The following is a 14,992-nucleotide window of genomic DNA, read 5'->3' as shown; positions in this document are numbered from 1 at the left end:
GCTTTTTGCTTCTTCTTCTTCTTCTTCTTCTTCTTCTTCTTCTGCGTCTTCTCGGGAGTTCCGCGCGCTGTGCTGAGTGCAAAGAGCATTTGAAGCGAAATCCTTACAGCCGGTTCAACTCTTACGAAAGCGGTGCTATAGACCAAAGGCAATGGTTTTGGCACGTGTGATGTGCTACAATTCCTAGTTTTTTTTTGTTTTTTACAGTGAGACCGCCACATGCCGGACTAAAAACTTACAACACTGCAAAACCATAGAAATGTGTAAGCATTAAACAACTAATATCCAACCTACCGTTCTGTCGTGTGCGGTTAGAGCTCATTCAATTTGCTGTCATAGTTATGCTGTCATTGGCCACACCAAAATATAGTCATGTAAGATCGGTGTACCCGTGGGTCGAAAATCGAACCGCTGTAATCTTTTTTTTTTATTCTGGCAGATTTCATTCTACTGCACTTCGCTCCAAGCGAATGAAGAGCACAGCGTGACTAGCCCTGCTTCGCCCAGCGCTAAACCGGGAAGCTCAGTTTAGACGCGGAGTTTAAGTTGCAGGACGGATGCAGCACCTGTTCGTTTGAATAGATTGGAGCTCTGCTGTGAAGTTTTTTTTTTATGAAACGTCATATCTGATCTCATCGAACTGCCATATACGCGGATGCCACCCTGCAGTGTAACCACAGCTCTTGTATCATGGACGCCAAGAGGTGGCACAGATCAGGTGTGTACGTTACCGGAGCACGTATTCTCGAGCACGGGCCATCTGCCAAAAGGAATGGCGGCGCCTTTAGAATTTTTTCAGTATCTCGACTGTGAGATGAGTTGGCAGCGCGTAGTGTCCTCACTCTTGGCCCCACCGCAGCTGCTTAGAAATGAAAGAGGGGGCTTTAATTTACCGTGGTTTCTGACCAGATTGGCGCTGCCTATCATTCGTGAATAAAAGCTGGCTTCGATGAAAAAGCTAGCGAGCTACACTGCGTGCCAGCTAACAGCCGTGACATCAATGGAGAAACATCGGCCTTTAGGCCGTCGACTTTGTAATCAGATGCGCGCCGTACACACCCAGTTTCTATTTTCACGAGTGTAATTCACATCACGATGGTGAAAGTAAAGTAATTGCATCTAGTCACCAACCTTATAGTTATGTCCAAGGCGAAAAAAAGTGTATGCAAGTGCATTATTTCCCTTCGTTTCTGCTAAACTTTACAACTTATACGCAGCTCATTCTACCATTCCCGGAAGTTTCGAAATGTTTAAAGGCACACAACTGGAGCTTCGATTCAGCAAAACGTTCACCTGTCGCTCCCATTTTTCCGCCCTGGGGAAATCTGCAAGTTCGAGAGTTTTTTTTCGACTGCGAGGCACATGCACAGATATTAGTGAACGCGATATAGAGAGAGCGTGCGCAAGGTTTCCTTCACAGATACTGAGTACCTTTCAGATGCTAATTATTATCCAGTGCGGCAAGATTTTCAGATTTTGCTGACGACCATGCAAATATTGCACAGCAAGCGTACTTACTCTCCCAGGTGATTGTGCACCTTCTTTCGGGCCCTAATATATCCACACCTCATCTCAGTCTTTTCAGCGTCTAAGTTAAACTTTTTAAAAAATCACTAATCAGTGCTCATGGTTACCAAAAAACAAGAAAACAGAGCTACCGTAGACGCAGCACTGCAACTATTCTGATATATCACCCAAGGCACAACTATTAGCTAGGCGCCAGTTTACCCTCTTCTTTGGGCTCTCCTCAATGAACCCTGGCCAATCCCCCGTCGTGGGTATAAGTGTCATGTCACTAAGGCAACAACAAAAACAACATATTAAACCGGTGACCCGTCATCATCATCATCAGCCTGACTACGCCCACTGCAGGGCCACGACCTTTCCCATGTCTCTCCAATTAACCCTTCATTTGCCAGCTGCGGCCACCCTATGCCTGCAAACTTCTTAACCTCATCCGCCCGCCTAACCTTGTGCCGCCCCCTGCTACACTCGCTTCTCTTTAAATCCACTCCGTTACCAGTACCAGAGATGAAAAGGGTTTTCTTTTCCTCCATTGTAAAAACGATTTTGACGCATGGCTGCCTTGAGATGGCTTTATGCATGATTTTTCAGATTTACGCACATTTTTATTTCGTACACATTTGCAAGCATTACACCCTGCAGGCGCGGATTTGATAGCATTCATGTCTCGAAATGTGGTCGCAGTTTCTCGAGGGGGTATACTGGCACGGTATATCTCGGATGCTGATGCCTTTACTGTGAATGGAAGCGATATGCTTCGTGTAAAATATAAATTATGTGGCACCACTTTACTATTTGGTTTGCTAGCTTCCGAAGTAAAGGAATACTAAAGTCAACTACCAAAACAAAACGTAAAACAACTTTCTTCGGCCCATGAGCGGGACTAACGGCTGGTGAAGCAAGCAAGTAACAATGATAAGCCATTCTGTAAACAGTGGAGGAAGGTTACTTGGGACAGTGTATGCGCTATGTGGCGGAGCTGGGGCCCTTCACTTCTCAGCTCGTTAAAGCTATAGTGGCCTTTTTTGCCACCGTTACAGGGCGCCGCTGTACCATGATGCGTGATATCCACAAGTCCTTCCACTCTTCACCATCGAATCCGTCGTTTGTGTAAGTTTTGAGGCCATGATGCAATGTTGTTCTATAAACAGCGTACAGCTTCCAGGTACAGGCAGTTCCTTAGAGAACTAGATATAATTGGGGATCGTCGGTGTCTCACTACGGCAATTCCATCCAATGTGCGCAAGTGGCAGACACTAATACATTAATGAAAGCTCGTTGTTCCAATAGCGCACACTGTTCCAACAGCGCACAAGCCAGACGGCGTTCACATGGCACACAAAAATGTTCATAAAACAATTCCACATACACGCATGCAGAAAACTAGCACGCCACAACCGGAAAATGTGTAGCTTCGCGATTTGAACATTCATTACAGAGCCTCGCTTCCATCGCAGCAGCACTGATTTGGAATGCACACCAAATGTGCTGTGGAGTACGATTTTGCTCTATACCTATGTGCATGCCAATACTGTTCGCGAATTTCTGACAATATAAGTAATTTTGACCCTTATACAATTTTTAAATATGCCCAGATGCCCAATATATTGAGCGGCGAAAGCAACTGTTCACATAAAGTCGCAGCGCATCGACGGGTTCATCGCTTTTCCCGCGCCGCACTCGAACGCCTCGGCAAACTCGGGCATGTTCAGCAGGGGAACGTTACAGCGCATGCGTGGCGGCGAGTACCAGCCGGGGCTCTGCTTCTCGTCTCGCGAGCACCACTTGAAGCAGCTGCTCACGAAAAACAACTGCTCGGCACTGAAGCGAGCCAGCGGCGACGACGCAGCGTCGTCAGGGAGCTGCGTCTCCGTCACCGCCTTGGACACAGCCCGGAAAGCGCGGTACGCCTTGAGCACACCGCCGCTGTCGGCGAAGTTCTCAGACAGCGCGTGGTCGCCGAAGTTGACGCCGCCGGACCACGGAATCTCGTTGTACAGCCTGCGCAAGCAGGCCAGCTTGGCCTCAAACATCTTGCGCGAGGCGGGGGTCCACCAGTCGTGGCGGAGCCCATCGCGGTCGTACAGGCCCATGTCGGGGTCGAACGCGTGCGTCATCTCGTGGCCTAGCACGTGTCCGAGGCTGCCGTAGTTGTACGAGGCCGGGTCAGAGGTCACGTAGAAAGGCGGGTAGAGGATGGCCGCCGGTATGACCACCACGTGGTACACGGGCAGGTAGAAGGCGTTGACCATCGTCAGCGGCACGTTGACCCGGTCGGGCGATGAGCCGTTGGCGCGCAGAAAGCGCTTGACGTAATTCAGCTCCGCCACGTGCAGCGTCAGCACCATCTCCAGGTATGTGCCTCGCAGCTCAGGCAGGTAGGGGTAGAGCTGCAGCAGAGCGTGGTCGGAGGTCAGGTTCTCGGGGCTGCCCACGATGGAACGCAGCGTGGCCAGCTTCTCGAAGGCGGCCCGCTTGGTCTCATCGTCCATCCAAGACACGGCGGCCATCGTGGCGTTGGCCATCGCCCGGATGTCGGCTAGCATGGAGGTCACGTCGCGCACGGTCCGCTTGGGCAGCCAGCGATGCGTGAAGACGTGTGCGAAGGCGTACGGCAGCCTGGAGTCGGCGTCCACGTAGCAGCGACCGATCATGTAGCCCAGCGTGGCGCTGTGGCTGGTGGTCCCCGATTCATGACGGACGTTCGGGTAGTCCTCGAACTGGGTGCGCGACAGCGGGTACGATGTCATGGGCGCCACGTGTCGCGCCACGTGCCAGGTGATGTACGACAGCAGCGCAGCGGGGTCGTCGAAGCCGGAGATGAGCCACGCGAGCAGTTTGAGCAGCCGCCGGTTCAGGACGAAGATTTCGTCGTCCAGACCTAGGTTAACGGGCAGGTGTTTGTTTACCACCTGCGAATGAGCGAAATTTGTTGCCGACAAACACTTCGGACGAACCAGTACAGTGCGACTCGTCTGTATACGTACAGCCTTCCCGATTTTTAATAATATAGCGCGAGGGTCGACCAACCTGCTGGTCAGAGCCTTATAACGGCAATAAGCGTGCAACACGGCGAGAGTTCGTGCACGTGCACGAAGGGACAGAGTCGTCTGCTACGCTGTTCCGATCACGAGGACACACGCCCTGCCACAATATCTGTTCGCAAAAAAAATGGGTGGACAGTAGAGCACGTGCGCATGACTAAGATGTGGCACTGAGACGCTTGAAAGCTGCGGTGCTTTTTTTATGCCGTCTAGAGAGTGAAAAACTGACATGGTGCCAGCAGAGGGGTACGAACCCACGCCCTATTGCTACTGAACTGAATGCTGACTGAAGCTAAGTGCCGTACGGAAAAAGCGAAAAGAGCAGCAAGCCGCCTTGTGGTTGGTGCCCCTTTTATCGTGTTCCCACCTCGCGGAGAGTTGCTCAAATCAGAAGGTTCGCATTCCAAGCAGTGGCTTGCAATTGCTGCTGTATTTCCCTTTTATTTTTTCTTATCTTAACTCTGCGTCGTTAGCGCGGCCTCCTGTAGTAGGGGAAAAAAAAGAGAGAGAAAGCAGGTCTCAATGTCGCATCTTAGTCATGTACATGTGCTCTACTGCCTGCCGGTTTTTTTGCGAGCCGATATTGTGGCAGGGCGTGTGTCTTCGTGATCGGAACAGTGTTGCAGACGACGCTCTCTCGCGAACTCTCGCCGTGTTGCACGCTTATCGCCGTTATAAGGCTCTGACCAGCAATTTTGTCGACGCTCGCGCTATATTATTAAAAATCAGGAAGGCTGTACATAAAATTTTGCTATCAGTGCGCTAGCACTAGATGGGCCACCAGCGAAAAGGCCGTGACTCGTCAGGTTGAAGCCTCGGAGTAACTAGGGTGAACTCGGAGGAGCGTCGCACCAGCTGCAGCCGAGTGCAGAGATTGTGTAAAAATGAAGAGCGAGAAACGCGGTTGCGTGTACATGCAGATTCCAGAAAGAAGAGGCGAAGGGTAAAGTCGCAGGAGGAATGTGCAGTGCAGCGAACGGTTAATCATGGAAAAAACCGTTCTTTAGACCGACTCCGAAGCCGAACGACGTTCATGGCGAGTTGAACAGCGACGCGGAATAAGGTAGCTTTAAAGTAAATCAACCAATGCAGCGGGTATGACCGTATAAGTGAGGCGGCAAGCCGACGAAATGACGAAGAGCAAGGAAGAAGAGGCGAATGATGAAGTCATCGAAGGAACGTGCAGTCGAGAGGCTTCAGAGACTGTCAAATAGGGAACGGCGACTCGAATCGCAAGGAGGAGCCCAGGCGGCCTTACGCATGACTAAAACCGAGCAACGGCTGCGAGAACATTTGGGTGCAACTCGAATTTTAAGGCTTATAAAAATGTTCTTGGTTTATGGGGGTGTTAACGTCCCGAAGCGACTCAGGCTATGAGAGACGCCGTAGTGAAGGGCTCCGGAAATTTCGGCCACCTGGCGTTCTTTAACGTGCACTGACATTGCACAGTACACGGGCCTCTAGAATTATGCCTCCATCGAAATTCGACCGCGGCAGCCGGGATCGAACCCGCGTCTTTCGGGTCAGCAGCCGAGCGCCATAACCACTGAGCCACCGCGGCGGCTGTTTATAAAAATGTAAACAAATATTAACAAAACTAAACAAGCGCAGCTAAGTCGCATTTAGGTTAAGCGGGTACATCGGGGCAATTTTTTATTCGTCCCGTCCACAACAAGCACGTACTCCTCGCGCACGTCACACAGTGGTGCGAGTGCTTCGTGCTCTTTTTCGAAGCCCCGGGGTGGAAGCAGGGCACGTGGCAGGCACGCCGCTGTGTGACGCGTACTCGTAGGTTACGTGGCTAGCTCTTTCTCCGGCCGCGCGGTTTCGGTTTCCCCCACGGGTGGCCCTAAAGTTTCTTGCGCTGCAGTGGCACCGAGAATGCAATTTTCAAAAATCTATAAACAGTTATGGGCATCACTTAAGGTGGGCTAGAAACCTCTCAATAATTAAGGAGTCTAACTGCAATAGTTAAAAAGTTAACTATATCAATATTAGTTAAAGAACCTGCCGTTAATACGTCTTAGGTGTGTTCCGAGGCACACCATCGCTGACGACGATATGCCGAAGACGGCGCTCTTCTAACTCAGAAATATTATTTCAGGTGAAACACCCTGAACACTGCTATGTCGGACACGCCTCGTCTCTGTGTCGAGGGAGATGAAGAGAAAGATAAAACGTCCAAAAGTTGCACGAAATCAGTGCCGTAGCGGCTCGCGCTATTCTTGGCGTTGCCCTTCGTTTTGGTTTCTGTGAAGTAACCCCCCCCCCCCCCCAGCTTTTCTTTTGTATGAACCTCATTTCAATATTTATTATTTATTTATTTATTTAGCAGGATTTTTAGCAGGATTATGAAAACATCACCTGAAAACAAAAGTCATGGATACATGACGACAGCCAGTAAAGGCGGAGAACAACCTGCTTCCTCCCACTGAATAATTACATTTAATAAAAATACTTTGAGTTAGTTAACACACATCTTTCAAGCAAGAAACCCTACTTCATAAGTAAGCTTAGCTGAGAAGCGCGTCATGTTTCACAACCTCTTCGTTTCACAACCTCTTCGTGACACGAAACGTACCTGCAGCCACTCAGCTGCAGAGAGGTAAGGGCCGGTGACGAAGTCAAGCTGGCGGAAGGCAATGTACTCCATGTAGGAGTCCGGTCGCGGATCCATCAGAGATGGCACTACAGCGGACAACACTCGGTTGTCCACCATGAGCACCTGCGTTGAACAAGAGAACAATAGCGCACAACAGCTTTAGCAAAGCGCCCACTAGCCGTTGACAGTGAGGAAGTGGAGGGCACGTCATATCATGGGAAATGTAGGGGGCGTTGCTATATGCTGTCATGTACGTGTCAACGAGAGCGAACTCTAACAGTAATATCCGCCACTATGCAGGAGGATCGGATGATGGCTGACGTTATGCGATTGCGTGAGCACTTCATACCCCAAGGTCCAGGTAAAATATGCCCCATCTGGAAAAACTTGGTGTAAATATGCGGCTTAGAACTAACAATTGATTTGCAGACGTTCGTGTAATGTGAAAATCCATCGCAATTTGTATTTTTTCCTCTCCCATGACAAGAGGCCTCTGCCCTGCAGTGGGCGTAGTCGGGCCGATGATAAAGATGATGATGATGATGATCAAGCTTGGTCTACTGAGAGCGAGGAGTATTTGCTCTTGACTTAGCTGTCGTTCTGTTCTGGTCAAAAAGCAAGAGTTTCATGGAGGCTTCGTTTATATATATGTGTGCCAGCAATTTCCGCCACATTGAGCCCAGCTCACCTTCTCCACGGTGTCCCGGCATGCGGACGAGCCATTGAGAATGATCGAGGCGCGGTCGAAGTAGCCGAGAAGCGCTCCCTTCTCCTGGAGGGCGTTGCGTGCCACGAACCACTCCAGAAGGTACGGGTTGCTGCCGAAGTGCAAGATGCGGAAGCCGGGCTGCTTGAAGTACGCGTCCACGCTCAGATGGAAGAACACCGAAATGCCCCAGTCCAGCGACAAGGAGACCAGGGTGTCCAGGATTTCCAGCTTTGACCTGCAGCGGCGCACCCGTGGAGACCAGTCGGAAAACAGGCGGGCAACTTGTGCCTATCGATGTAATTGCTAGAGTCGGATACAACTCGAGAACAAAGCGACTCTTCCCCGTTAAAGGACCCCCTTCCAGTCAATAGCGTCGATCGATTCTCACGAACCTGCTAGCGTGACAATGAAAAAAGCGGCGTGACAATGCAGGGAGGGAGCTGTCCCCGGCCATGGAGGAGGGGGACTATCCCCTTTCATCTGCCACTCCCTGCATTGTTGCGCTAGCAGGTTCGTGAGAATCGATCGACGCTATTGGCTGGAAGGGGTTCCTTCGATGGGGAAAAGCCGCTTCATTCTTGAGTTGTATCCGACTAAAGTGTGTAGCCACTAACCACTTATATACTCTGCCAAATTGTCAGAGCCATTACAGCCGGTACAAATCTACAGTGGCAACATTCACTTGCTTTCATGCAATGAAAAATTACGTGCAAAACAGGACATGCTAGTGAGCACGGTAATGAAAAAAAGCATGGCGATAAGAAAGTAACATCCATGATGATGCACCTTTGCGGATCATCGCAATCAAGACAAAAATTAAGGTTCACAAAGGCTTTTTTTGTTTCACTGCGAAGGATGCCTTGCTATGTGTTAGGTGTTAGATGAAGTACAACCAGCACGCAACACTACCAGGCCCCAAAAAAAGAGAGACAGGTAAAGTTAATGAGCTAGCATGTGTAATTTTTAAAGAGCAAGAGTTGGGTACAATAAAATATTTTTTATAGTCCGCAGAACATAAGCCCTACGTAAAGTAAACAAGTGAATCACACTGGTACGAGAAAAAAAAAACGGGTGCATTCATGCAACTGTGTTCATGTTCGTTCTTCAGGGAGCCAAGGCACTCATACTGGTGCTCGTGCTGCACACATGTAGACTTAGAACGCATTACAGTAACACCCATGATTTACAGGCGCTTCATGCTCCCCAAAACTGCAAAATGACGCAGCTTGCTTGCCGCTTCACGGATCGAACTTGCAAGATCGTGCGCATCGCAGGCGCAGCTGCTTTCTCGCCTGTCTCGATTCAGTGTGCGCAGCACCTGTCGGATTCGCCACTCGATTAGTGACGATTTTCAAGACTTAGAAGAGCGCCTCAGTTTATCCAATATGGCGGCGCTGCGAAGGACTGCTTCTAGGCGCAGCTTAGATGTAGTCATGCTTGTTTCGAAATTTCACTGTAATCTCTTCCTTTCTTCTTTCACTCCCTCCTTTACCCTTCCCTTACGGCGCGGTTCAGGTGTCCAACGATATATGAGACAGATACTGCGCCATTTCCTTTCCCCCCAAACCAATTATTATTATTATTAATCTCTCTTTTTTGTCGATTCTGGCGACCTCGAGTGAGTCTTCCTTCGTTGCCGGACGGCGTAAAAAAAATCGGCTGACACACTTAAGACTGCTTACGTGTGAGAAAGCGAAATCATTACTGTCCCTGGGTGCATTGTTTACGCGAATGTTTGTACATGCATTAAAGTTCTTTTTTACGAGTTTATGTGTTTGCGTATTGTTTGCGAATCAGACCGCAAACGTTCGGACTTTCTCGCTGCACGGTAAAGAGGTTGGTCGAGTTTTCATGTCGTGGACGCGATGTATAACACAACCCACAAACACACACACGCGTATTACACAGCCCGAAACACTGTACGACGAACGGTAGCATCAAAGTTTTAATACGAAGGCCTGGGTAGGCATACAATTGAAGGTGCATACGTCGTCGGTTTGAATCCCTCTTGCAAGCTATCATCAAACTTGACTAGCACATCTAAGCTATATGCAACGAGAAATCGTATGATACCAACCGGAACCCTGCAGGACAAAGGGTTGCGTCACATTTTTGGTATGAATGTAGGGAAAACTGGCGCTACAAGGAGATCGACCAGTGGCGATTACATATAGACGAACGACATGTATATGATTTGTAGTAGCGATGCTCGGCTGGCTGTGTGCGTCATACGGTCAATAGACGACGTTATCCCTATTTTCCTTTCCATCGCTGGGATTTTTTGTACCACCTGCGAGTACACACACAAACACACACACACACACACACACACACACACACACACACACACACACACACACACATCACCGGAGCTTCTCGTAATGGTCAGCAAGGCGGAGTTTTGGGCGAGTTGGTAAGTACTCATCATTTTTGCTCACAGAGCAACAGGGACGGGACACGAAACAAAAGACGCACAAACTAGCGCTATCTACTTGTTTTTTTTTTTGTTGAAGAGCGAAAGCCGTATATACACAGGCAATGAAAGACTTATCGAGAAAACAAAAGTTATATGGAAGGCACGTGGGAGGTCGGATAAGTCAATTCCCTCTCGGATAATGCAATGGAAGGGCTGCTGATACACATCGTACCGTTGTGGTGAATATAGAAGGCCTCCATTACCTCCCGTGTTAGTTTATCGCTGTGTCGGAACAGGATGCGCGTTCTTGTCTAAAAGGATGAAACGAGAGACAAGCAAGAAAATGCTGTCTGGCGTGTGAAAACGGCTGGCGTGAATGCGGAGCGGTAGACGGTGGAGGTGCACTTTGGAGATAACTTAAAATCAATAATATCGATGTTGGAGACTTATAAAACGAGTGAATTATAGAAATATAAGTTCAATTATTTTGAATTTAGCATTACATGATAACAATAATCAACGACTGTCATGCGGCTTGCGCAGAAAACAAGGAAGACATGCTCTCACTGTCGCATGAGTTTTAAATGCGATTTGCCCCTGCTTTGTGTTTTTGCGTGCTCATAAATTGTAACGACCGCGTGCTACTTGAGGCACGAATAAAGGCTTTAATCGTTCATACAAGGAAGAAAGCCAGAATAATAGCAGATCGCCTTCCCCGCGTGCTATTTTCTCAGAGAAAGCGCGCCTGGCGCTCTCTGATCGTGAACAGTTGGCAGAAGGCACGTAATGAACGTAAGACCACTGTGACAACATCATCTCGTGTGATTCTATTCGGTTCTTACCATCCGCCCATCTGAATGCACGTCCCTAGTCACGGCGGCGAAGGCATGAGGCAATAACAAAGTGATAACGAACGAAATTGAGTTCGAGTAAATTAGAATATCAACCGCCTTACCCCGCTAGCCCCCTCCCCCCCCCCCCTACCTCATGATAACAAATCAAGTACACGTACGTCGTAATAAGGCCTGCCATTGCAAGACCATCCATGCACATAACTCCTTGGTCGCTTCCGGTAGCTATGTGTGCACGCTCAGCGATGGTTTCTTACAAATAGCACCTCGTATTTGCATAGGTCCATGCAAATCAACTCTTTAGAAATACAGGCTCGGGTGCCAGCAGGCGCTCCTAATACACAGCGTGCAAACTTCCTGTCCCCGTGCTCTCTCTGTATTGCTGGCGCCTGAAAACTATAGCGCAACGACGTTTACTGCCTCTTCAATCTCGTCAGCATGCAGACATCCGCGCAACTGGGCTCCTAAGATATATTTCTACGGCAGAACTCCGACAACAACTCTGAGTGTGCTTGTGAACCGCCTATGCAACGAAGCAAACATCGCGGTTTCGCGCGCCGATCCTCCTTAGAATAGTTCGCGGCACCGCCTCAACGGGGCGTCGATTTCGCGAAAATCGATGATCTACGGCACTTAAGTTTCGCTATAAATATCCGTCGAAAACGGCAAGTCAAGCCCTTTCCCGCCCTTTTATTCTGTCATTCCCCTCTCACTAGCTTTCCCGCCTGTCCAAGCTCACGCTTGCCACGTGCCGTACTGTTCCTATAGGTGCTGCCGTACTGCGCTCCGCGTAGCGGAATCTGTACGAAGCACGCAGAAGACGGATCGAGACACTCAGTGAAGCGAAACGTGTGCCACTGAAAAGCTGATTTCTCCAGTTAGAAAGCTGACAGATTTTTGCTTCGTCTTTCAATGACAGGCAACTGTAGGTCTGCGCCACGTCGTGGAGGCCATAGGAAGCACCGTTCGGCGTCGGTACCCGAGTCGTGCAGCGCTCTCTCTAGCCTCACCATATCGTGAAAGGGCGGCGAACGATGGTTGGCACTGCTCCCATTGGAAAGCGAGTGGTATGACAGACATTTATAACAAAGGAGGCGTTGGTAGAAGACGTCAACCAACGAACCTGGGTAGTGACGTAGGCCAGCTGAGGTTGAAACGTGCCAGGAAACCCCGCAACTCGTGCAACCTGTGCTGCTGGTTGAATGCCAGTTGTGCGCATCGCTGAAACAGGCGCGCCACTTGCTGCCTCGGCCTGGGACCGTCACCGTCTTCCAGCATGAGACTCACGATGGCTGCTAGGGCTACGCGCTGTTGGAGAGCCTGCGCGTGTGAGAGGCCCAAGTGGTCAACGAATGGAGCTTTTGTCTGCCACGACCACAGTCTCAGAAGACGCTCAACACGGTTTCAAGGAACATGACTCCGAGATACAGGGCGCGAGCCGCACCACCGGAGCGATCGGCGCTAGCGTCGATCCTGCGCCGCAGGTGAATTCACGTGATTACCCTTACTGCGAAAGCAGCGGGCAGCTCTTTGGAGTTTCTGAACTTTTAAGACACCAGGCCTCGCTATTCTCATCATTTTTCCTGGTTAGTGAAGTCTTTTATTCCTCATATGGAGAGGGAACAGGAGCACAAAACAATAAACGCGGAAACTAAACAGCCATTGAGGTAGCTCAAAATAAGAAGGCAACACACGTGATCCCCTTTCCAGAATCACGCTGGCGCAGCGAGAGATGGGGTCACGGTATGTCCTCGCGTTGAATACGACCTGGTGCGAAAAACTTTTATTATTGCAAGCTGTATCATTTAGGCCTTTCTCTTTACCGTGAGCACTCAATAAGCACGTCTAAGGAACATAAGCTGTATGGTGGCCTGGCTGGTGCGTAAACGCTGCCTCTTTTTCGTACGCCTCGCAGCTTTGGCTAGAATATATCGAGAAATTCTGGACAAGTGCATTTTTCAACGGGAAATTATTTATGAACAAAGCTTTTTTATACCAAGATTCCGCAGTAGCAATCAATATATCCGCAGGTATCCCCATTAACATTTTTGCCGCGTCAAAAACGTTCTTCATTGGCTTTCTATCGCAGTCTATCTACTCGATGGAAGCAACGGACAAACCTTAAAATAACTATTCACGTAGCCGGGAGCCGGTTGATGAGTCCACCGCTACGCACATGTTAACCTTCTGACACGCCATTTTTTGCTTCCATCGAAATTAAATATTTATCCGCCTAAATAGTATATCCAGGCATTAAGCAATACAGTTTGTTAGTTTCTCAGCGTATAGCGCTTGATTTTTTAGGGACGTGCAAAACTTAGTACAGAGTGTCACATTGATAAATTAGCAACGTCGAAATGCCGCGATTTATCAAGCAAACCAGAAAAATCGTGGAAATAATTTCTTTTTCGAAGGTGCAAATTGCGCCTGAAACTGCGAAAGAAAAAGCTATTTCACTACTGGTGGCAAAATATGTACGCACAAAAATTACTGCCGACGTGCTACTCCGCTGTTTCGAGAAATATTTACAGCATTCGCCATATGGCATAAAAAAAAACTAGCATATTTGCGATATGAGGGATGCGAAATTGACCTGAAACAAAGCTCCAACTCCCTTTATTTACAACTGCGTACATCATCATAATCATCATAAGTCTGACTACGCCCACTGCAGGGCAAAGGCCTCTCCCACGTTTCTGCAATTAACCCTGTCATTTGCCAGCTGCGGCCACAGTACCACCGCAAACTTCTTAACCTCATCGGCCCACCTTTCTGCCACCCCCTGCTACGCTTGCCTTCTCTTGGAATCCACTCCGTTACGCTTAAGGACCTGCGGTTATATTGTCTTCGCAGTACATGCCCTGCCCAAGCCCGTTTCTTGCTCCTGATTTTGGACTAGGATGTCATTAACCCGCGTTTTGTTCCCTCACCCACTCCGCCCGCATCCGATCTCTTAACGTTACACCTATCACTATTCTTTCCATAGCTCGCTCCGTTGTCCTCAACTTAAGCTGAACCCTTTTCGTTAGCCTCCACGTTTCTTCCCCGCAGATGAGTACCGGTACATAGGTGTACATAGCGTATCGAAGCGTTAAGACGTGTCATTACTGAAAAACCGAATAACCTAAACCCCGCTCGTCCAGCATAGTCTCGAATGTGAAGAGTATTCAGTGCCCTACGTCTACGTTACCCGACGTAAGTTGCATGCACCCTTTGCGGATATCTATGACATTTTAGCGCGAAATAATCCTCATCCCAGTATCAGGGCGTTCCGCCTGCCAAAGCGCTCCCCTAACCTGGAAGTGGTTGGCAGCCCCTGGGTTGGCGCGCTGCCACCCGCCGCACACGAATCCGTAGAAGTCTTCGCAGGGATCTCCCTTCGCGTCCTGCAGCGACTTGCCCAGCATGGCGCTGGCCTCGAAGCACCCGGGATCCATGCAGCCGAACATGTGCCGCCGTAGAAGGTGCGACAGCGCGAACCCCAGGAACAGCGTCATCAGCGTCAGAGACGACACGAATGTGCCGTACCGGTACCACGATGCCCTACCCGGGCTGGCGGCGCATGAGGTAGTGCGCCGTACGTCGTACGGCAGGTACGTCGTCTTGGCCAAGTCTCCGCTGGAAGGCACCTGGCTAGAAACGGAGACTCGTGGCTGGCCGTGGGAAGACGCCATAGTTCGGAATTCTCGGTGCCGCGAAAGCAACGTTGCCGCGTTGCTGCGTGACAAAGCAATATGGCGACCCAGAGGAAGGAGACTGGTATTCCGCGTCTTTGTTTTCGTCTGCGCGCACTAGCTCGAGACCTCGCTGGTCTTTCTTCTGGCGGGCAAAGTTGGATTTTATAAT

At 49.6% G+C, this 14,992-nt stretch overlaps 1 protein-coding gene across 1 annotated transcript; it reads right to left on the bottom strand.

Annotated features, from left to right (window-relative positions):
* Positions 1 to 3,097: 3,097 nt before the first annotated feature.
* Positions 3,098 to 14,829, bottom strand: LOC144094753 (endothelin-converting enzyme 1-like). Its single transcript, XM_077628663.1, has 5 exons — positions 14,443 to 14,829; positions 12,270 to 12,466; positions 7,859 to 8,114; positions 7,150 to 7,293; positions 3,098 to 4,436 (listed from the first exon to the last, which is right to left on the bottom strand). Exons 1-5 carry the CDS (start codon positions 14,818 to 14,820, stop codon positions 3,153 to 3,155), a joined length of 2,259 nt encoding a protein of 752 aa, XP_077484789.1. The 5' UTR covers positions 14,821 to 14,829; the 3' UTR covers positions 3,098 to 3,152.
* Positions 14,830 to 14,992: the final 163 nt, after the last annotated feature.

This window comes from Amblyomma americanum, chromosome 6 (assembly GCF_052857255.1).
Source record: "Amblyomma americanum isolate KBUSLIRL-KWMA chromosome 6, ASM5285725v1, whole genome shotgun sequence".
Taxonomy (NCBI): Eukaryota; Metazoa; Arthropoda; class Arachnida; order Ixodida; family Ixodidae; genus Amblyomma; species Amblyomma americanum.
The sequence above is the reverse complement of the archived record's forward strand: the minus strand, read 5'-3'. Positions and strand labels throughout refer to the sequence as shown.